We start from the raw sequence: 24,071 nt of genomic DNA, 5'->3' as shown, positions 1-24,071 counted from the left end.
TCGCACTTGTAAATAAATTTTATTTACACAAATGCACTGTACACGCCATTTGTGTGGTTACAATGAGGTGTACCAGAAAGAATAGCAATGGCCATGAGAGGTAAACATGTACCTATAAAAATTATATCCTGGCATGCTGCAACTACACTTCATCAACAATACACATATAATCCATGTGGATTATGTGCATGGTCAGGTGAAGAGGATAAATAAAAGGATCTTTCCTTCTGCGCTGTTATTTTACTGCGCTGCGGCTAAAACCAGGCTGGCTTCATAGATAGCAACCTTCCCATGGCAGCCGGCGACAATGAGGGCCAGCGTGCTGAAAATTGCTGGGTAGGGACGGCGCACTCCATCAGGTGGTGCTAAATAATCTCCAACCTCACCAGCTTCACTTTGCTCACAGAGTGACTGTTGGCATGAAATGCAGTGGCTGTACCAATAACAACCGACCGTTCTAGTTAGTATGTATATCACCGGTCAGCACCTAGAATACAATGGCTCGTCCAGACCTGACTCTCACCAATGGAAAAGTCAACGTATACAACTAAACCACATGGGTACCACACTTTCTGGCTCGACTACCATTATTAATTTTTGAGCATTCCCATTCATTCAAACATTCATAACCTTTACTAACCTTGGCTCTACATGGAGAGGCTTTCTTTTGGCGTGACGGTCATTTGCGCACATGAGAAATTTGACAGGAAATGCTTGAGTTTGTGCAAAGCATTTCCAAATTGGCCATTTAAAGCAGGGAAATGCCGTCATTCTTGCGCGGGAGCATAACAATTTTCCAGCTGCAGGAGCACTAGTTGATGCAAACTTCTTCAGGGGCTGCGGCTCTTTCATATAAACTGTGCCACTCGTGTAGCACTGTCCTCAAGGTGGCTCGCCAGCCCTACAAATGGCAAAGTTGGGTATACGAGAGTTGGCCCTGGTCAGGGCCGGCAATGAGAACCGTACACATAGTTATCTTCATGATATCTTTTTGAGCCACGCCCGTATACCAAAGCGATAAGAACCAAACAAAAAGAAAATGCTTTTGCCATGCCGCTGCTGGCCTTGCTCAGCTGTATGCAACAGTAAACCATCTGGTTGACTCAAAGTGCAACGCAAGAAAATTGCACAGGATCTCATCATATTCTAACAGGATGAGAGCGCGACAGCGTCTTTTATGGCTCGGTTTGTTGTCCAGCGTTCCGCCAATGCCGCCTACAGCCTACAATCCTGACAGTGCACTCGGTGCAGCCACTCATTACAGAATCACTATCCATGCTGCTGCGGCACTGCCTCGACTGAAGCAGAGGGCCAACACAGACTGCGGGAGCAATTTATTTGAATGCACATTTATTTTTGTGTTGCACGTCTTACGGAGCGTGTTGCAAGGAAATCGGAATTGACCAAGCGCCAGATGTTTCTTTTTCTGCAGCAGTACATGCAACAGTGCACACCAAGTGCTCCTTGTTTATTTCTTTCTGGTCCACGCCATGGAACAAACATCCATGGAATGCCATGGATGTGCGCACCATTCTGTGATGTGGAATGTTAGGAATGCATTAGGAAATTGTCAGCTGTTGTGGACTCTTTTTCAGACAATATCCGAACGTGCATTCTGTGGACACCGACCGGGTGCAGGCGTTTCGCAACATAGCAAGTACTATTTTCGCATTTAGAAAGCGATTAGTTGAAGCACACTGTCGAGACCACAGGTGTACTTGGCGCAGTGTCAATGAGCCTATAATAAGTGCAACAAACTGAGGAGGAGGCGAAATACCATTGACAACAGGCTGGACAAATAGCTCACAATGCTTCAATGGGGATCACAAGCAGCACAAGCTGGTGCACTGGCATAGGAAAGAACTAAAAAAGGCCAAACAAGAAGAAAAAAACATTTGGCATCGGCGAGCATGGGAGGTCACTGTATATAAAGTCGGTCGGGGCAAAACTGTTTTTCATAAACCCCCTCTCAATTTTTTTTAAACTCATTCCTCACTCCGCCGCTGTCATTAAAACAGTTGCACAAGGTGTGCATTTCTAGAGCAGCCGTTTTTCTTATGAAGGCAAACAAAATTGCCTTCGTGTGCAAAGTCTTAGACAACATTAATGCACCAACTGGTTTAAGCCGATAGTCTGCAACTACGGTATGCATTACAGCTCAAATATGGCTTCTGTGCATTAACCTACAAATTTTAACTGCTGTACGGAAAAGAAAGCAAGCTTCATTAAATATATGTGCTGACAGCAATGTAAACTTAAAATTCCTTATAACAGAGCTAGAAATTCTTTCAGAGCTAAAATGATAAAATTCAGTGCTGAATGATGCAAGGCACCACTAAGTGCTGTCATATGTACACGCAAAGAAAAAGGTTTAGCAGTGTCAGTAACTCTTCGTAAAACTTTTCTTTGTGCCCTCTGACAGGGCATGAGCAACAAAATGTCACTGAATTGCTCCACAACAATCGCTTTCTTCTTGTTGCTCTGCAAGTGCCATGGCTCCAGTCCACCGCTCAAACAGATGAGACACACTGCCCCGCTGACCACGAACAGAAGTTCTTGGCTCGCTCCAGGGACACAACACCAGTGGTACCAATCTGCACCAAGTTTGTCGCTACTTGGCTTGTGGTTCCCTGCTGGCAAAAGAAAAAAAAATGTGCAGTGAGAGTTAGACAAGGAATTGCAGGGGGAAAAAATCAATTTCTCCTTTTAAAGGATTGCAGGGCACACTGCGATTTCACGTATGCATTAGCAAACACGCATGCACTCCTTAATAGAGTCTTCATGTCGATGAGGCATGGGTGACATAACATTGCCCCTTTGGAAGGGAGGTGTGTTCTCTTCATCTTGCTGGATGGCATGGCCAGCATGACAAGGATGGCAAGACCCGAGGGAAAGAATGATGATGTGGAACAGAAATAGCGGCATTCTACTTGTTCGTAACTGTCGCACATAAGAAGCTGCACCACTTCATGACTTTCTTACATTAGTGAGGTCCACATCTTCTTGTAAGCACAGTCGTGATCCCGCCCATTGTTCTCCACCCTCTCCTTAGCGGGGTGCGGCTCCTCCCCCGAGTCAGTGGCGGCTTTGACGGTGTGTAGTGATGCAGGTAGTACGGATAAATTTTAGCCCAAGCTTGGTAGGTGCCCTACCTTATCGAATCGCATCTGTTATTTTGTCAAACTGTGGAGTCAATGGGCATGGAACAAAAAAGTGATGTGCAAGACAGAAAAAAAGAGTGCAACAACGTTAGACCACACAGAAAACACAGTGCAGTAGAAACAAAGGACAAGGTGAGGCTGGGGCAAGAGCTAACTTTCGACAAATGCTTTAGTGCAGGACCTGCGCTTATAAACACATCTGGCTCATAATAGGAGAGAAAGGAAGGAAAACATCAAAACGAACAACGAAAGATGAGACAAAAACCACCACGCGCCGCCTACACCAAGAAATAAATCTCTAGCTTTCATAAAGCCATAGATGGTCTATTGATGCGTTGATCACCGGAACATGCCATCTCAGCTGCTTCCACAAGTTCTTTCGTCAGTCCAGACTGGTGGTAATGCAAAGCAATCATCTCGTCGTGCAGGGGATAACACGGGTATCCCGATACACACATTTTACAATGGGCAGCCCGCTGGCCGTCAGTGGCAACGCTGCTTACTCTATTCTTGTACTCATAAATGGACATTCAAATTTTATACTGGCTTGTTTGGCCAGTATAGTCTCTGCCACATGAGAGTGAAATTTTGTAGACAGCATGATGCCCACAGAGTACCAGCTTAGAGCAGACCGGTTTCTGCGCACGCGTTAGGCAGGTTAACCTGCACAAGCCCAAAAGCCTGTTCGGGGCTATGAAGAAGACATTGATCCCACTAACGGCCACCTGGCTGCCCATTGTAAAATGTGTGTATCGGGAAACCTTTGTTATCCCATGTACGACCAGACAATTGTTTTACATTACCACTGCTTTGGGCTGACAAGAAACTTGTGGAAGCAAGTGAGATAGCATGTTCTGGTGATCAGTGTGTCCGTAGACTGTCTGTGGCTTTATCAAAGCCAGAGCTTCATTTCCTGGTGTAGGTGGCATGCGGCGGGTTTCGTCTCATTTTTTGTTGTTTAATAATTTTTTTATTTTCTCCTCTTACGAGCCAGATGTTTTTATATGTGCTGGCCCTGCAATAAAGCATTTGTTGAAACCTTGCAGTTGTCCCGTCCTCAACTTATGCTGTTTTTACTGCGCTATGTTTCTCGTGAGAGTATGAACCAACACGCCCAAACATTTTCCCTTCTGTTAGACCACATCCAGGGCATAACAAAAGTTTACAGAGCGAAATAATGTTAAGTGAGCAAAGGAGCTTTTCTAGGCACATAAGAAGCACCCCGCTAAGGAGAGGGTGGAGAACAATGGGCGTGATCACGACTGCGCTTACAAGAAGATGTGGACCTCACTAATGTAAGAAAGTCATGAAGTGGTGCAGCTTCTTATGCCCAGGGGCGTCAAGTATGCTAGGTACAGCAGTTGCTGCAAGAACCAATGGAGAGTGCAGTTACTGCACAGAGACGGCAGTAAGAGGAGGAGGCTAGGGTATATATAATCAGGATCCAGCTTACATGGCCTTATCGTCTGGTGGTAGGGCAGTGTATCGCCTTCATCACCTTCCGATAGTTTCAGGGAGAGAGGCCATGTAATTCAGCTGATATAAGTGCTCATTATCACGCTTTTAGAACTTTGCAGAGTAAACAATGCCAAGGTCATCATGAAGTGTTGAACCCAGAATAGTGGCTCAACTAGTTGCACAAAACAAAATAAGTAACAGTCACTAACCAGTGCTTAGTGACTGTTCGAGCGCTACCACATCGATTTACATTAGGTAAACAAATTTTTCTCATCCGGCATGCATTGCATTCTGTAAGCATATATGCTGGTGCATGTATATATGTGTGCCAGCGTATGTTGTATACATCTGCACTAGTGGCATAGGCAAGATGCATAAATTTGTGTATAGCTTCCTAGCCAATGCATTTGGCCTTGGCAACTACAACACCACCCGAAGGTAAGATTAGCCAGATGAAATTGTGGTGGAGGAACTCCTGACGTTTGTACTGTGGATACAAAAAAATTTTGATATAGTCAGGTACACATCACATTTTCTGATAAAATGTGGCACTCCCCAGCAATCAGCTGAGCGACAGTGGGGTGCTGGTACTGGATGGATTGCATGGACATTGGAACGTAACGAAACCCTGCAGTGCATGAGTATGGCATTCCAGGTTACTCCATGTGAAGTAATACGAGATAGCTTAAGCAAAAAGCACCATATTCGTTTGGTCGTGGAAGTCAACCAATGCAGTGAGCAAGGTGCTCACTGCATGTTCCAAAACATGCAAACGTCTATTGCAATCTCGTCCTGTCTATTATGTTCGGCTATTACGCACACTTTCAGTGTTTAATGAACTTCTTATTTTCGCTACACACGCCCATTGAACGTCCGCACCACAACCAGCTGCGCCACCGATGCAGTGAGCAATTTTTGCGAGTGTCGCCCTCGCCTTACCGCGGTCCAATAGGATCATACGTTAACACAAATTTACTCGTAAATTTTAACCCCATAAAAATCAGATTTAATCAAATTTAAATGTTTAGAGAATAATATTCGATCACTGACTGATTCGCACAATCGTTACTCGCAAGACATCCAATCGTCATCGCATCGTCACTGCAAGATCTTGATCCGAATATCGGCACATCGTAACGGTCATTCTACGTAGTTTTTAACGAAATCGATGCCACAAGGCAAGTTACACTGACTGAAAATCATGCCTGAACATCCAAGGAGTACTATAAAAACAACGGCGCAACCGCAAACAGTAGGGCTCTTTGATTTCCAGTCTCGGACTCGCCGCGGACTCCCCGAGAAGCAGTCCGGCATTCGATTTTCTCATGTATCCCTATGACTTCGGGGAATCCTCGGACTACCCGCGGACTACCCACGGTGAGTCCGAGACTGTAAATCGAAGAGCCCCAATGAAGCAACCAAGTTACGGCCACGGGACGTGCGACAACGCCGGTAAGCAGTTCGGCCTCTTCCACTGGCTATTAGTACTTTACACAGGTTAACTGTACAGAACCGCTAGGCTCCGAAGCTTTTCCGGCTTCGGGTGCATCACGTAAGTTCAAAAACAGCGTAATATAGACCGTAACTAATGAATAAGCGGTATTTGAGTTCGATAACTCAATTGCCGTAAGCATACATGGGCGCCGCCATCTTGAATGTTTGTTTACATCAATGTTAGCAGACCAGCATCGACCTAAATTTAGCGGCCACTTACAATTATTGCGATCTGAGTACTCGTTAAGCTTCAAAAGAAAGCAAATATGAAATGGTAATAGAGAAAGCCAAAATAGCATGGTATTAATCCACAAAAACGCGAAATCCGCTGTAGCAAATCATGGTGCACTTGTAGAATGTGCTTGTAGCAGTTGCTTCAGCATGGTAGATTGTTAAGTGTTGGTGACAACATATTGTTATTTAGGTACGCTGTCTTTCGGTGGGTAAGCGCGCTTTTTTCCGTCATGCCGCTGCTGCTGACTGTGTGGCTTGCTGCTAGTTTTCTTTCAAGAAAGCCCCGCAGTTATACGTTCCTTTCTGTGTGACCAGCCATTGGTAACAGACACGTTTTCACTGTCTTTTTCATGTGGTGCAAGCTATGTTCCATCAGGTGTATGTGACACCTGAGGTAAGCTTCCACAAATTTCTGCATTCTCCAAACGGATGAAATAGAACAAGCTATGAATCTGACAAAAAAAAACAAAAAAAACAAGAAAAGCGGCAGGCAACCAAGAATTGCTTGTTTCGAAAACTCAGAATGCAAAATAAATGTGCTGAATACTGTCGGCAGACCAAGTGTGTTTTGTTCTTCAATTGCAGTGAGCTGTTTACGGTGTGTGATTTTGAGATTATTGGCAGCAGCATATCTGCATTGGGTGCGCTATAAGTAAACATGATACAAAACTAAGATACTGCAAACTTTTCTGAACACTGCGCTAGGAATAATCATCAAAGGAAAAAAAGACGGCTCAAGAATACGATACTCCCTAATGCAAAATTGGAGCGCAGTTCGAACTGCAGTCTTCTCGGTGACAGCGTGTAGCTGCTGTGTCTCAGGAAGTGATCGTGTCATCAGTGAACACGCGACGCAGACGCTACTCTGGCGTTTTCTCACAGCGCCTCGGTGCCACTGAGCATGTCTCGCGTGGCCTCTGCGTACTGCCCTCCTTTCACACTTTCATTTTACTTTCCTCCTCCGCCTTCCTGCTTGCTCTATCTCATTTATCTCCAGTGCCCTCTTCTTCGTTCAGTTACAACAAAGTCGACGGCCACACGAAACCACAGGAGTCAAGCGGGCACTTAAAGCCAACTGCATTCAAAATTTCGACCTCTTGAAAACACCATTTCCGTATAGTCTGCTGAAAAAGAAAGCAAGATGCAAAATACAACGGCTGAAATACGCGTGTGGACGCCGCAAGCGGTGAGCAAAAACCGGCGATTTTGAAACCGAAATCGAGGAGAGCGCGGCCATTAAAATGACATTGCAGCCATCCAGCGAGCGGCCGGACGGCGTGCGGGGCAGCAAACGGGTGAAGTGTTCGCAGCAGAGCTTGACCGATTCTCTAGCTGCATGGCTGGCCAGAGGAAGAAGCCACCGTCAGCTGGAGCGTCACAGGCGTGTCATGGCTGTTTACGCAATCTGCCGGCAGGTGCAGCGTGATCTGCGGTGGAGCTTTTTTAAATGCTTCTGACTGATTAACGAGGCAGTTCACGGGGCTACCACTCGTGTCCCAGCTGATGTGGGGGTACTTACTAGACATTAAAATAAATTTGGTCGAGGTGAAATTTGAGTGCAGTTGGCCTCTTAAGAGGTGCGCTCTAAAAAAGAAATGGCAAGCAGATTGCCTTAGCAAGCTGCGTTGCAAAGAAATTATTTCTGTAGCTGAACAGTTCTGAAATTTGGTTGGTTCTGAAGTTTGTTCAATCTATCCAGTCAGGAAGAGTATGATATACAGCTGTATAACTCTAGCCCTTTTTCATTTTTAAAAAGTGTTTTTCCCTGTTTTTCCTCACATTTCTTTTTTGCTGCTGCAGCAGCACTGGGAGCATGAGCATGCAAGACAGAATGTAAAAAGTGGTATGGTCACGACACCTTTCACTTGCATTACAAATTTCCTGATCCACTTTACTCGAAGTAGTAGAATAATTAAGTGAAGCATCAGTTTTACAGTTAAAAAATGGGTAAAAGAAGGAAGTCCACCACGGGTATAAACATTTAAAAAAATGAGATGTCTATTTATATGTTGTATTAGCTGGCGCAGAATCTAGCAGTACACCCGATGTCGAACCACATTCCATACCGAGACACGGTGCTAGTAACTCCAATACCTTCGACAAACATCACGTAAACTGATAGGTTCGCCTGGTGCACTGTCGAGACACGAGTCATGAGGTCCCCAGACAGCTCCGATGAATACCACGCAATCTGATGGCTTCAGCTGGGAGGCTATGGAGCCCTGCAGTGTTGTGGAGCCACCAAGGACTTGCTTTCGTTTTGTATGTTATTTCTCCTTGTAAGCCATGCTCCATGTGTACCCAGGGAATATAGTGGCTCTTAATTGCTTATAACACTAAATATTTATCCTCATAGAGCAGATAAGGTTTGCAGCTCATTAATACAAAAATAAAAGTTGGCTCTGCCATATGACATGCAAACTTCCAAGCTTCACTGCATGGCATTTTCTTTAGTGTTAGCTTTCTTGGCACGACGCCGAAGCCATGCAAGAAAGCCTACCACAAAAGCTTTGCAATAGAGTGGAACTCTGGCAGCCAATGTTGGCTGAGGTGCAACGCTACCTGGGCAAAATTTATAAACTGGAAAGAAGTTCCCCATCAATTTGGTGGTATGAGTGAGAAATCAAGGTTTATTACTTCCTGGAAATGCTTGCATTAAAGTAAAGGTCATACCAACCACTAACGTACCTAACCTTCTTTCAATGCCTGGAGCAAGCCACTCAAATGCAGTCGACTCTTGATCACCTAATTGGAATTTTCGGGTAATTGGAAGCAATGCTCTGGTCCCACCAATGTTACATTCAATTCAGTAGAAGAAATTGCTTGGTAATTTAAAGCTGAAACCCAATTTTTCGATTAATTGAAAGTTATTTCGAATAAAAAGCATCAAGGTGAACATCACATCTTGATAAAATTGGAAATTTTAAAGCGTCAACACACCGCCGTGTCCTACAATGTTGGCACCATCACAACCGAGGCAGCGCATAGCTGATAAAGCAGCCGGTCACTTTAGACTTGTGCCAGTGTAAGCATCTCTCTTTTGAGGCCCTCAACCTTCTTTGTTGCGCACAGCTCCGTGCAAGAGTTTGCAAGGTGAAAGCTTCAGGCTTCGATTTTCACCACAAGTCTGAACTATCACGGCAAGCTGTGTCACATTCGAATAGGCAACAAAACAAAACCAAAAAGAGAAGATTGTTGCGGACCAATGGCAATGCGCTATTGTGCCTGTTATGAATGGGCCAAGGACCACGCAGGCAGGCAGTAGACGAACACTGTTTAACACGTCGAAGAATATATTTACGAGGACGGAGGACAAGCACAGGACGTGAGCATAGTAGAGGTCGGGATGTAACAGAGAGGATGGGTTTCGGTCACACGTACACACAGTCTACAGTTCAAAGATACGCAAAGTAACCTCTGAGTTCACGAGGTCCGAGAGCAATGCCTAATAGGCCAGTCCGCTCACTCTCAGTCGATCACGACGCGTTTCTATGCGCTCCAACAGCAGGGGCGGCAGCGCCCACAGCCGGAATGGCGCGTCAGCAGTCGGCGCACCAGCACCTGAATGACGGCGCCCAGACGAGCTCTCGAGCGGAGGGTAGCGCGGTCCCGTCTAGGGTGGCCCAGGCGTCTCACGGGGTAGTTCCCACGGACTGCGCCCTGTTCCGCCGCTTCGCTTCCAGCCGTTGCCGTTCCAGCCTCCGCGATCACTTACGCGCGGCTCCTCTTCTTTGTCATCGTCGTTGTCTTTCTGTTGGCTCACTTTCGCGGCCAATCACTCAAGCTGCCATTCATCACAGTGCCTTCTGTTTTTTTGTTGCGGACTTTGTACTAATGGTAGCCAACTGTATAATTTCTCTGGTCACAACATGTTGAGGAAACCGCATTTTCCACGGCAGGGTGTGCCAAATTTCATTCCGCTGCCTTGCCATACTGTCTTAATCTTTTAAGGACCAGCCGCGGTGGCTCAGTGGCTAAGGTGTTGCGCTGCTGAGCACGAGGTCACGGGTTCGATTCCTGGCCGCGGCGGCCGCTTTTCTGATGGAGGCGAAAAGCAAAAACGCCCGTGTACGAGATTTCGGCGCACGTTAAAGATCCCGAGGTGGTCAAAATTAATCCGGAGCCCTCCACTACGGCGCGCCTCATCGCCTGCGTTGCGTCGGCGCGTTAAACCCTACAATCAATCAATCAATTAATCTTTTAAGGGGCAACCACACGACACCTTAACGCGACAGCGAGAAGCGACGTGAAAACTGTAACTCAATGGGTGCACCAAACAGATAGCACGAGTGACAGCAACAAGTGAAAAAAATGATCAAACTGCCGCCAATGCCCTCCGTCATCGTCGTTCGTCGCTGCTGCTCACTTGTGGGCTACTTCTGTCCAGCAAAAAACAAGCGGCGGCGTCAGCCCGTCGCCTTCTGCTGTCGACTCCCTTAGCAACCTGGTTATAAACATTTTCGCTTGTCACCGTCATCCACACTACCAGTTTGCTGTACCCATTGAGTTACGTTTTGCCGTCGCTGCATGTGGTTGCCTTTTACTTGCCATTTTTTGTACCATTTTCCTATCGATACATAAATATTCTAACGCCTCAGGTCCTGACGACTGCCTAAGTTATCTTTTTTGTCACTTTGTTTCGAAAACTCTATAAACAATGAAAAAGATATCTGTATTCGAATATATTTGATTCATTCAATCCAGTCAGTTTTTGCTATTTGTATTTTATGCACAGTTCGAAATTTCCTGTTTGCACATCTCTAGTTAATATGTTATGCAAGATTAAATGAATGAACAAGCTGACCAATTGTTCAAACTTTGAAACCACCAGTTGACCAGTTGAAAAAACGAATGTACACAGAGATTGAAATCTCACTGGTAATAATCGTGTGTAGAAATCAGGGTCGGAGCAAAAAAAGAAATGCCAAAAGCAGATATCTAACGCACAGTAAATGCCCACAACGACGTAACTTGTGATGCTTCCATGTGAAGGAAGAGAAAGAGCAGGCTCAGAGGAGGTTGGCACTGGACAACTTCTTCTGAGCCTGCTCTTTCTCCTCCTTCACATGGAAGCATCACAAGTTTCTCCGTTGTGGGCATCAATTTCCTGACTACCTGTGATTTTGTACCCCTTCTCTCTCTTCTACCGTCTTATCTTTTCTTCGTATGCTGCATGGCCAAAATATGAAGTAAAAAAAAAAAAGAGGTTAGCAGAGGGTGGTACATGAAAATTGTAGTTGAAGGCTGTAGGATAAAGCGAACAGCAATAGGGATCCTGCGGTTATTGCCATTTTAACCTCTCGTCACGGCAAACAAAAAGTCAGAAAAAGCAGATGGTGAATGGCTTCAGCATATTAAGTTTCAGATGTCGTTATACAGTGGCACAATAGGGTGGACGGCAGTGCCACTGACGTGTCTGAATGATTGGACAATCTAAAAAATCAGTCTGTGACTGTGTACAGGTGCCGTCATAAGTAATTGGAGCACAGGAGCTGTGACCGAACTGTATCGGAGCGCCGTGTAGCTGCACCGGCGGTAAATGAAAGCACGAGAACACGCATGCGCGCCTGCCGACGGCGATGGCCCATCTATACCTCTCAAACCCCTTTTTAAATTTGGCTTCGAGCATTGCTCGCAGCACAGTGCCGCTCTCGGCGACGGCACTGATAGCAGAGACGATTCTGGCAGCGTCTCTGGGGCACTTCCAGCTGCTGGAGAAGCGGCGCGCTGTCTAGGGAATTTGTAGTGAGTTTTCCGTTCAAATATTTTTACGTGTGTACGCTATCAGCGCCATCGCCGAGACCAGTATGCTGCGAACAATGCTTGAAGCCAGGTTAAAAGAGTGGTTTGAGAAGTACAGATAGGCTATCGCCGTCGGCAGGCGCGCATGCGTGTTCTCGTGCTTTCATTTACCGCCGGTGCAGCTACACGGCGCTCCGATACAATTCGGCCGCAGCTCCCGTGCTCCACTTATGACGGCACCTGTACGTAAAGATCGAAGTCAAACATTGCTTTCAGAATTAATTTTTCATCAAAGAATTTGGCATGACCTACTCGTTCGAAAGCACCTTTTGTCGCATGAAAGCTTGCTCACACCTATGACAATGCCACCAAGGAACAAGAAGCCTGAAGAAGACACCACTCAGTGGAGGGGTGTGAGAGAAGAAAACCCAGGAGCAACAAATGGATATGGACAAAGCAAGATAGCAGCAATCGGAAATGCAGCAGGCAGGCCTTAGTTCTTGTTCTACAGTGTACACAAATAGGCTCAGGACGATGACTATAGCATGAGCAATGCGAGAAAAATTCTCGTCTAGTGATGTGGGACCGGCCAAGAAGTGCCCCGTGTTAGCGAAAAGTAGCGATTGCTACCTATTCTTTGATTACCTACGAGACTCCTGGAATTTCGAAACCACACTTACATTGCTTGAGAAAATTTCTGCTGAAGTGCAATTACGTTAGTAAATTGCAATCTTTAGCAATTCAATAACATATAAAACGACCATGCTCAGCAACCCTTGTAGTGCGATTATAGCAATTGAAAAAGAGAAGCAGCTGCATTACGTACACTCAACACCAACTGTCGGGAATCAAACGTGAGTGTGTTAAGTGGGCCCACCACATGCTACACAGTATTTGTTCATTGAAAGCATCAAGTATTTCTATTGCGCTTTCCCTCCAACAGAATAAGTCATGACATGCATTCCGTGAAATAAATTCCATCTTCCAACTCCTGCATACAAACGCTAAAAATTCTCCATTCTGTTTTTAAAAAAAATTAGAACAGAAATTGTGAGGACAGGTGCAAATTGTATCGACACACACACACATACACACACGCACGCGCGCCACAAATATATGTGGCTCCTCAACAGAAATATACTTGCACTGCACTGTCTACGAAAAACAGGATCGGGAGCGCAGATTCGGCGAAACACTTACATCCGCAATGAGAACAGTGGCACCCTGTATGCCAAGGCATGGACAAGCAGTCTCTTGAGGTAGGTCTGGCTCTTAGAAACGGAGCAGGTCACCGATCAGCGACTCGTACACATGCTGGGACTGTGGTGGAAATTTATCAGCCCCTGTAACGAAAGCGCAGTGAGCGGCGTCTCGACGACACATGATACGAAATAAATATCTCCGAAACTTGCTTGCTTTACATTTGTGCGTGCAATCTAAAACCCCTGTTCTGCTTACTACGGCTGTTAACGTAGTAAGCCTCCATGTAATAACTGTCACTAGTGGTAAGCATAGTGACACCACAGGAGATTCTAGCCAACAGTTACGCATATGAGCCTGTAAGTTAAAAAAGAAAAACATCACGACACTAGCGTGTGTTTCGGGTGTGCTTTCGCAAGAAATGGCACATAGCTTATCCACTTTGAAATTAGCCTACACTGCTACCACGAACACTAAAGGCAACATCACCTTGTGTGTGTTCTTCTCCCCAGTCAAAAAAAACAATTGCAACCAATTAGGTTTTTCAACTGGTGTAATTGTGTTCAGTTGTTTCCAATTGTCACGAGGGGAAGTCCAATTGCTAGCAATTAAAAATTTTTATTCCAACAGGCTTAACCAATTGTGATCGAATGAGCACCACTTGCAGGCAACTGAATTCGTGATCACAATTGTGGTGCCCAACTGTGACCAAGTGAGATCCATTAGCTAAAAACAGGAATTTCACATTTCAGTTTGGGCATCTAGTTGTGAACACGAGCACTTTTTCAAATCGAATTGTATGTTTTGTTCTAACTGTGGTGAAGTGTGCCTCAATTGGAAGCGATTGGTTTTTTTTGTTCCAACTGGAGTACCCAATTTCGACCACCTGGGGATCTTTAACATGCACCAAAATCTTGACACAGGTTTTCCGGTTTCCACCATTCATCTACCAATTGAAATTGCCACATAGCACAAGCATATTACATATTTTTATACATTTGCAACTGGAAGTGTGTGCAATCACTTTTTAATTATGATAATGGCTTGGCGGCTGCCCCTTGTAATGGGGGGACACTCCTAGATGGATATACTCACCTGGGCATCCTAGCATCAAGAATTTAGTTTGTCATCCCCCCTGCCCACACTAATAAGCGTGTCTTCACCATTCCTCCATGCTATTTAAATGTTGCCAAGTGAATGTTTCGTAAATGCAAATACAAGTCTGACCTAATGCACAGTGTTGAATGCTTCATATTTATTGCATAACAGTATCAACACCAGCAATTTGTTTCCAGAACATGGCTTTAGAGAACAGCAACTGTTGCAGCAATTATATTTATTATTTGACTTGTGTAAAAACCAATATTCCGCATGCAGACTCTTTACAACGGTTGAAGACTATTTACACACTTAATTATTTCCTAGTAAATGCCACATATCAGTTTTTGAAGGGACACATGTAGAGATGCTCCTAGGGAATGAATGAGGGTCCAACAGCGTAGGTTCACAACTGGTAGTAAAAAATGTATTTCAAGAAACTGACACTCATTCACACATACTGAGTTACAAGATATACACGCACAACAAATTATGATTTTGTACACAAGCACAAATGTAGGAAGGTTCTTCACATCGCGTGCAGCATGCAAACACAATTCGTATGCCACTGGCACAATAAGTTAATGTATATGAAGCATATATATACACAACACATGGACATGACAACTAATTCAACCAAAGTTGAAAAAAAAAATGTATATAAAGCATAATATATACAAACATTACAGCCAAGTAGTTCCACAAAAGTTTAAACAATACGACCACAAATGTTTGAACAAAATGTACACAAGGCATAATACAGTTTAACCTCGATATAACGAACCCCGATCTAACGAAATTCGTGACATAACGAATTTTTTCAAATTTTTAAAGGAGCACTGACACGAAAATTTTATGTTACGCTTTTATTGCTTTTATCGATGCTTAATGGTCTGGCGAACCTGCAACAGCACTTCAAATACTTCAGCGCGGGATAGTTAATTACATTGAACGGCCTGAAAATCGTTTGTTTCAAATTCCCGCGCTTTCATCCCGAACGGCGCATATGGCAGCCTCCCGGTTTGACCTCACCGCTTTGTGCGGACGTCACAGGCGCCAGCTTGAGAGGGTGTTGCGCCCGCTCGCCGCTCGTGGGGCCGCGCGCGTGAAGTGACGTCACAAGTTTTTGGCGAGCGCTGCGCGTCATTTTTTTCCTCTCCTGGAGTGATGTCACGCTGATGTCCATTTGCTGAGTGCCGCTCCGCGCGCTGCTCCGTCGGCGCGATAAACGCGATCCAATTCAACTATGTTCTTCGCATCGCAGGCTGCTCATATTTCAGCCAGGGTATTCTGTTGAGTGAAGGAAGCGAACTGTGCAATAATATTAACGCTGAAAATTGGTGTCAGTGCTCCTTTAACGAACAATTTTCTAAATGCATGTATTTTAATCTCGATTTTACGAAGTAATTTCATGTGCCACTTCCAATTTAACGAAGTCGCACCAAGAAACGAATAACGAGATTCCGGTTGAGGCACGTTTTAATTTGCCTCTGCCACCTTGGATTTCAGTCAAGTACTCGCTATAACACTTGAAAGGCTAAAACAAAAAGAAAAACTCTGAAAGCTACGAATGATAACAATTAAAAGTGATAAAATTGGCTGACCGCGAGCAGCCATAGACGGCTGAATACCGCGTCCGCCATTTTGACGTTTCCAACAATTACAACAGTTAAGACAGTCCACACTAGACTAAAGACGTTTTCCTCTGCACAATACCAGTGTGCACATTCATTCAAAAATACATCGTTACATCGTGAAGCAGCTTGGTACAGGGGACACATACCTTTTTTTACCAACCTTCATGCACACGCAAACCGTCAAAATGTCTGAAGGCGGCAGAACTCTCACAGTTTTTGCTTCTCGCACAACCTTCAGGAGGTGTTTCATCCTCACAGAAGCATACTTCACAGGCATGCACTGCAGACGCTTCACTATAATATGCGCTGTTGCATTGTTTGAGCAGACTATATTCTCTATGACTGCATAAGAATGATCATGCAGTTGAACTACTGAACTATTAGTAGTTTTTCCTTCGGCATATTTGCTGCTGGTTAAAACAACCTTTCCGTTTAGCATGCGAGCATACTGCACACAATTGAGAAGCTGTTCATCACAGCTACTTGGCAGTGCGTACGGAACCCCACGGCCGAAGAAACGGATGCCACCTGATACTTGCAGTGTTTTTTGAGTGATGCGAGTGTCTAGCGAAGCACAAAACTGTAGAACTTTTGGCTGGTCAGCTAGCTCTAAAAGCTCCTCAGTCACTCCTTCCATCTGTATAACTCTACAGATTTGGTGAGGGATCCCATTTGCAGCTTTGACGGCATCTTTCAAGCCGCCATTCCCTGCTTCAAAAGGGAAGGCCGAGTGTGCCCAAAGTGGCCCCCACTGACGCACGCTCTTAAGAAGGTGGGTCAGCTGATGCATGTTATATGTCATGCACCTTTTCTTGTACAACAACTGAGCACGTACATGAAAATCTAGCAGTAGTTCTTCTGCCCGGGCAATGCCTGCGACTGTCAAAGTCCGTCCCAACATTATGTGCAGTGCCTCAACAAGGCAAGCCCAATGCTCAATTTTGGACCTGTCTAGGATCCCCTCAAGCACTGGTACACTGTAGTACAGCAGCCAATTTTCCCACTCTTTGGCCTTCCACCATTTCCGTTCTTTGGCGGGCCTAGGCATTCGCTTTACTTCTCGTGGTGGTGAAATTCCCACTAGCCTTCCACTGATCAATGCCTCCCGCTTAGTGAGAGATTTGCAACTGGGGTCACTCAGCCAGATTTCTAGAAACTGCCTTGCCACTCCAAGTAGAACACAATGCATGTAGTCGGGGACGAAGCCCCAGACTATGTGAAATTGCTGCAAGTTTACTAGAGGTGAGGCAGTCGCTACACCATTCACTGGCTCATTCGTTGTCACAGCAGCCTCCATATCTAAAATCATCTGCTCTTCAGTCCTTTCCATGGGCTCCTCCAACTGCACCAAGTATTTCATAGACTTCGCAACCCTCTTTCCTACTTGAAGGCACCAATTGCAGCCTTGGTAGCTGTTAAACTGTTTAGTGCCTTGCATAGGCGCTCTGGCTACTGAATCAACTGCGCAACATATGCAGAACGCTTTGAAGTTTCTTTGTGCCCCTTCGTGCTCAAGCATGAAGCCTTTCTCGGACAAGTCATTCATAGCATTAACAAATGCTCCCTGAAAAAGAGCCATGTCTGGTTTTTTTTTTCAAACCAGAGCGCAGCTAGGACAAGCTTTTTCCCTCTCTCTGCAGCAGGAACCTCATTTACTTGAAGCTGTATAGGCCAGATTCCTGTGCCACTTGATCGAAAGAGCGGAGTGCCATCAGCATTCAGAGTAAAGCTTATTCTATGCCCGACTTCTGCTGTTGATGCAACAAACTTTCTGTACAGTTCACCGTCACAGATGTCTGACAGACAGTTGTTTTGGTTGAGGGGCTTCGTAACATCAAGGATGTTACACCCTTTCAATACTTTCTGTAGTTGCGACGGTACATCTAGCAAAACAAAAAATGAAGAGTCCCCTATTGAGGAAGCATTGAGTGCACGATGACACTTTGAACACTCAACAGAGCTGCCTTGTTTCAGCTGAATGACTGTGGTGTGACAAGCTGGACAGTAAAAATGAAAAATCATTTTTGTGCCACCACCTTCAAGTACCTTACCAAGCATATACTTGGAGTGGGGGAGAACTGGACTGCTAAAAAACAAGTTAATCATTTCCATTAGGCTCGTAAGAGCTGTCAAAGACAATTTGTTTTTTAGAGCATGTTTTAGAACCATGAGCAACATGTCACCTTTTGAGACAACTACCTTTTCTGTGATAATGTTATCGAAAAGTTCACCAAGCCTTGACTCCATGCGAGAAGAATCTGGTGTGACAGTGGCATGAGGTTGGGATGGCACATCATCTCTGTCTGTTGCCGCTGTAGTCAAATGGTTTGGTTCAGTGGGGTGGTGAGGCACTTGTTCACATCCAGTCACTGGCTGGTCATTCAAAATGCCCTGTGGATAAAAATTTACATATCAAATTTGGTTTCACTAAGCAACTAGTTCCTGCTGCAAGCAACACAAGTAGTGGTGAATGCGCTCACCACTACAGTTACTGGGTGCCACTTACCACTAAACTTGCCTATCCTCCAATAAGAGAAATTCAATTAGATCGAGGCAATCGTTACACAACACTTCAGAGATTATCAGCCATGAAAGGGTTATGAATAGTACTGGAAATCACTTTAACCAATCTATCATTGAAATGCGCCAAGCTAGCAAATGTAGACGCTAGTAGCGATATTTATGGAGATTACAACTGGAACAGTGCGGTCATCGTATGATATAAAACCTCGAATTATTTACGGATACTTTTGAAGTTGTGTAACATGTCCTTACACTGGAAGTCTCCGGCACAGCAACTGCCTCAACATTCTCCCGCACATTCGCGTCTTCAGCACGAGCGTCATTCTCATCACTTCCACTTCCATCCCTGTGGGCCACGGCAGGCGAGTGTTTCTCCCGCACATTCGCGTCTTCAGCACGAGCGTCATTCTCATCACTTCCATCGCTGTGGGCCACGGCAGGCGAGTGTTCCTGCAGAAAATAGCCGCAGTCACCATCAAGAAAGGGCGCCGACACGTGGTGTAGTCAGCGCGCCGTGTCACGTACGAAGCAGTTACACGGGCGAGAGTACGAACCGCACACAAGGCACATTTCTGATTACAGCCAAATCATCATCAACTGACACGCTTGTTTTCTTTGCACCGACTTTACATACTCCCGACCGTGTCCGCATCGCTCCCTGACACGGCGCGCGGATCGGCTCACAAAGCGACGCTTTCGTAATCATTGTGAATTACTGGACACTACAGCATAAAAGCTTTGAGATGAAATAACTTACAGCATTGCAGAGTCTCCGTCGTTCAGATGAGAGTGTTTGCTTCGGCACGCGGAATGAATTACCTGGATTTAGGTACGCTTTGTACTTTCTGCGTTTTCTTCTTTTTTGTTTCCCATCCATGACAGTTTAAGCAAGCGTGGGCCCACAGCAAGAGTGCGCACCTGTAACCAACTGCGCAAACAATTAAGCCACAACTCTGACGGGGAAGTAAGCACGGAAGGAAGCTCGACCGTAATCACATGCCCCGATCCAAACAGACGCCATTTTGTTTATTTTTTTTTCTGTGACCAGTGGTTCGCCGATGCTGCGTATTTAGTATGTATGCCCGAAACATTATTATCAACTTTCAATATGCTCTATTCACTTCGCAAAACTTAAAACATATAAAGTACAAAAAATTACATTTAATGTAAGTTTTAGTAAGAACGATCACTTGCTCACTTCATTTTCAGCCCGAAACAGCGCACTGGTGCGACTGGGAGGCAACAATGGGAACTGAAATGGTCGCATCAACATGGCTTCCTCCGTGTATATAAACACGCGAAGCATGCCGAGGAATTTTATACTCGGCAGACTGTTCGGAAGCTACGTTTCCGTGAAGGCACCATGATCACGCACGCCTATGTTAGATATGAGGACGACAAGCGTTTCGCGATTGTAGAGGTGGACGACATTAAGGGATTTAATCCGGAAGATGACTTTGAAGGCACCTTCTACAATACAAAATGGACCGACGACTCCGGCGCATCAGACTACTACCGGTCCAGGATTCTTCTGGTAGCGGGTGAGTGGGTGCTGTTAAAGTGTTACTCCTTATTTGCTATCCCTATCGTCTGTACGGCATTCAAAGTTCACTTCTAGATGCTGGCCACGTGCTGCATGCTTTCTGCACTGAGCGGCATGTATGAACTGCGCTGTTTGCTCTTTGTGCATTGTGTGCCCATGCGCAGATGTAAAAGAAGGGTTCGCAGTTTTCTAGGAGATACAATCACTGAAGTGCAGCCGGTGAACGAGGGTTATTTGAGCAGCGTAACAAAATATCAGTGATCTTTGTTGCGCAGATTTTCGGACTGCTTGATTAATCGGCTATCACCGTCCTAGCAAGTCTGTAAACGCATATACATTTCGCTACACACTGTCGTGTGAATTGAATAGCCTTTGCGATTGTGAACTCATGTGAAATCGGAAGCGTAGTCACTTTTACTTTCCTGTAAGCGACTGGGCTTTGCTCCAGGCTTTCTGAACTAGGGAACGTGCATAGAGTCGCTTTTTTTTCTGGCTTTACTTCTACTTCGCTCTAAGGACATATTTGCTTTCAGTGATGTTCTCTAGCATCCGATGACCATTTTATGCGTGTTACTCATGCCTTTCCAGATTCGGAAGCACGCTTAAAAGCAAAAATTGCAGGCAGACGCGTGCGCGTCAGACGCCTCCCCTCAAGCGATAGTGACTCGGATGACGAGATAGTTGAGGTACGTATTCTGTGTATAGACTTTCTTCATTGCTGTGAATAATGCAGCCATTATAGAAGGTGCATGTATTTTCGCAGGGACCAAAAAGAAAAAAAGAATCTCCTCGCGAGGACTTACTCGACATCCTGGCCAAAAAAAAAAGGGCTCTTGGCCTGAACAACAGGCCCAAAAACACAGCCTCTCACGACGAATTGGCGAAAGCCAAAGATGAATTGGCGAAAGCCAAAGAGGAGTGCGCCCAGCTCCATCAGCTAGTGGCCAAGCAAGCCCAGGAGTTAGAAGACATGGAAGGTTTAAAAGCTCAAATCCTCCACCTCCGCGGGACATTGGCGACACAAGGCCAAGAATTAGATGAGCTTCGGCGGCTGAACAGACGCATTCAGTGGCGGCTTGTTGGGGGTGATGATACAGGTATGTACTACTCTGTGCACCTACTACACAAGTGAAAAAGGTGCATGTCATTCTCCTCAAGAACTGTATAAACAATTTCTGGCTCGAGTTTTTTCCTCGACACATTTTTTTACCCATTTATGCTGGAAATTCTTCAGATTCGTGTAAAATTCCGTTTTTTCTCAGATGGACCTTCCACAACACGAAGGCCACCACAACAACCCGCAAGCCCTCTTCCCCAGCCTGCCGATGCGCTCCTGCAACCTGGCCCGCTGCCTCAGCCTGCCGACGCACTCCCGGAACCTGCTGACCCACTCCCTCAACCTGAAGGCCAGCTGCTACCACTTCTGCCCACTGCCCCAGAAAGAAAGGCAAGTTTGTTAATGCTTTGTACAGAGTACAACTCGATCTACGGGGAAATTTGCCTGACCGTGTTGGGTATTCTGGACATGCATTTTCTTAAGTGTGAAATAGAGCAAGGAATTTGTGCTATGTGCAACTGACAGTGAACTTGCTCTACTTTAAATGTGTTCATACACTCGGTAGTACCGGGAATAGTTTCTGCTTGCGTTATGTCATGAGCACAATTGACACACATGGTGCACAAGTAACTGCCCAGGAATATAAGTGTTTAAGAAATGTATTCTTTACTAGTTGTGTGTCTTTGTACATGTTAGTATTTCATTTCGTTCTGCAATAGTCTGAAGGCACGTGCTGGAATTCCACTTGTTTTCTAGTTGTTTCATCTGGCTTGCTTTTCACCCAGGTGGACATTGGTAAAGGCCTGCTCGTTCCGTGTGGGGCTTGGCAGCGGATTCAAACAAGGGAAAAGGATTCCCTCTTCGTCAAGGACCTCCTGGTGACGGTCTGGGATCCAGCGGTACTGAAGAGTCGATCTCTGAACGGTATTAACCTATACCCATTTTTGTTTTTATCGCGATTCTCCACTTCCAATTTCTGTTCCACATAAACATTCCTTCCTCCCTTGCAGGCAGACCTTGCCCCCGCTTCCCAGACCGTCCCAAAAAACAGGCCTTGACACCGTGGAAGCTGGCCGTGATTCGAGGTAACTATCATTACAACTTTCTTCAAGCTGCTTTTGGGCGAACTTTCTTGAGTATTTCTGTTGTCCGCACCTTGTGGCGAGCAAGCAAGATTTTGAAGAGACTGGTGGAAATTTGCAGTGCGTTTAAAGCTGCCTTGTTATAGTTGTATAGAACCATTCTTGACTTGTGCATTTTTTTTTTGTCTTTCACTTCTATAGACTGCTACAAGCAGCGGCTCCAACAGAGAGGTGTCCCCCCTGAGGTGATGCCTGCAATGCTTAAACAAGTGAACCACTTCCTCGTGGAGAAGATCGCAGATGTTGAGAGGACTGCCAGGAAGTAAGTCTCTGGTTTCTCGTGATGTTTTTCTTAATTTTGGTTAGTTCGGAGCCGTGAGGTGCATACAGCTGTAGCTGACAAAATTTACTAAAGCTTGCAATGAAACTAGTGCACAGTTGGGCATTGATGCCTTTTGAAAGGATGCAGGCAGCTGAAACATTTGGGACGGTTGCTTAAAACTTGAATTTATACTTGTACCTCAATATTGCTAGGTACATTGAAAGCTTCTTACCTCCTCGCATCCAGTAGTAAGGAGCCAGCATCCAGTAGCAAGGGGCCAGCAAAGGTGAAGCTGGCAAAATGGAATGCAAAAGTGCCACAAGTCCTACCAGGATTTTTGAAATTTTTTCCGTGCCCTTGGTCTTCTGGTTCTTAGCGGCTGTTCTCTTTTCTAGCAACACAGGCCTGACCACTTCATACTTCTGCCACTTGCGAGTTTTGGTGGCACAGGGTCTGTCCTGTTCTAGAACACCTCATCTGAAATTTCGTGGCATGTTGACACCATGGCACGTGGTATATTTTTTTAACTACGTCCTTGTAGTAATGTTTGATGGCTGCACCTGCAAGCACCTTCAAGAGGCAAATTGCATACTAGGCATTTTTGTAGCTACTCCTTCAAAAGGGATTGTATCGCACGCAGATCTAGCTGGCTGTTGAAGCACCTGCAGCTCCATTCTGTACTACATTTTCAACACAAATCACTATTCAATATACTTTTGCTGCATTTCTTCTTGTTGTGCAGGCTCGAGATGAAGTGAGGCCAAAGCCCCTGTTGGAGCAGCGACCTACCATGTTTCAAGCAACTTGCGTTAAGCTTGCGATGTTGCTTTCCTTTTTTCTTTTCAAGTGAATAAATGTGTGTAAAGGTATGTGCCTTGTGTTGCGTTTTTACAGAAGCAGGTGCAGGCAGCTCTTGCCTTCATGCGTACTGGATTGAACTGCTTTACTGCCAGCATATGCCATTTTAGAATTACTTCAGTCGCCACGGTTTACTAGACTATTGGTTTGAACTGGTGATTCCCATTGAACGCAATCTGAAACAATACCTATTGAACACAATTGAAAGACCAACACAATTGGTTCAACTTGTTGGAAAACACAATTGGTTCAACTTGTTGGAAGCAATTGGTTTGGCCCAATAGGTTTCAATTGGGTACTAAAACACAACTGGTGTACAGAATTGGTAATTTTACAATTGGTTGCAATTGTTTTTTTTGACTGGGTCCGTATGAAAAGGGCGATGTGACAAGTCTAAACACTTACCTCCTCACGACCTTGTTGCTACCATCGACGTTGACGGCCACGAAACCGAGCTAGCGAAGTGTCCGACTTTGCGCCATCGAAGCTGAGGCGCAGACTGACGTGAGGCTCGGTAGGACCCTAGGAACTTCAGTTGGAGTAAAAGCTGCGATTCCAAACCACGAAGGCGCACAGGCCGTCCGGCCGTTAAGTCGAAACGGTGCCGGAGAAGCAGGCCCGCACGCTTTCCTCCATGCCCGCACGGCCCGCACGGACGGACA

The 24,071-nt window shown here is 45.4% G+C and overlaps 1 protein-coding gene, 1 long non-coding RNA gene and 1 pseudogene across 2 annotated transcripts; 1 reads left to right on the top strand and 2 right to left on the bottom strand.

Annotated features, from left to right (window-relative positions):
- On the bottom strand, positions 1-24,071 carry LOC144165152 (uncharacterized). Its single transcript, XR_013321387.1, has 3 exons — positions 23,815-24,071; positions 13,290-13,432; positions 1-2,633 (listed from the first exon to the last, which is right to left on the bottom strand). It is a non-coding gene; the product is annotated as an uncharacterized LOC144165152 (long non-coding RNA).
- On the bottom strand, positions 13,906-18,333 carry LOC144165151 (uncharacterized; annotated as a pseudogene).
- Positions 19,500-23,309, top strand: LOC144165150 (uncharacterized). The gene is made up of 8 exons (XM_077695249.1): positions 19,500-20,088; positions 20,679-20,776; positions 20,854-21,187; positions 21,353-21,537; positions 21,933-22,071; positions 22,158-22,232; positions 22,431-22,551; positions 23,294-23,309. Exons 1-8 carry the CDS (start codon positions 19,911-19,913, stop codon positions 23,307-23,309), a joined length of 1,146 nt encoding a protein of 381 aa, XP_077551375.1. The 5' UTR covers positions 19,500-19,910.

The sequence above is a fragment of the Haemaphysalis longicornis genome, unplaced genomic scaffold, assembly GCF_048455015.1.
Source record: "Haemaphysalis longicornis isolate Haplotype H1 unplaced genomic scaffold, Haemaphysalis longicornis Haplotype H1 scaffold_14, whole genome shotgun sequence".
NCBI classification, from domain to species: Eukaryota; Metazoa; Arthropoda; class Arachnida; order Ixodida; family Ixodidae; genus Haemaphysalis; species Haemaphysalis longicornis.
This window is presented reverse-complemented; position numbering and strand designations above follow the sequence as displayed.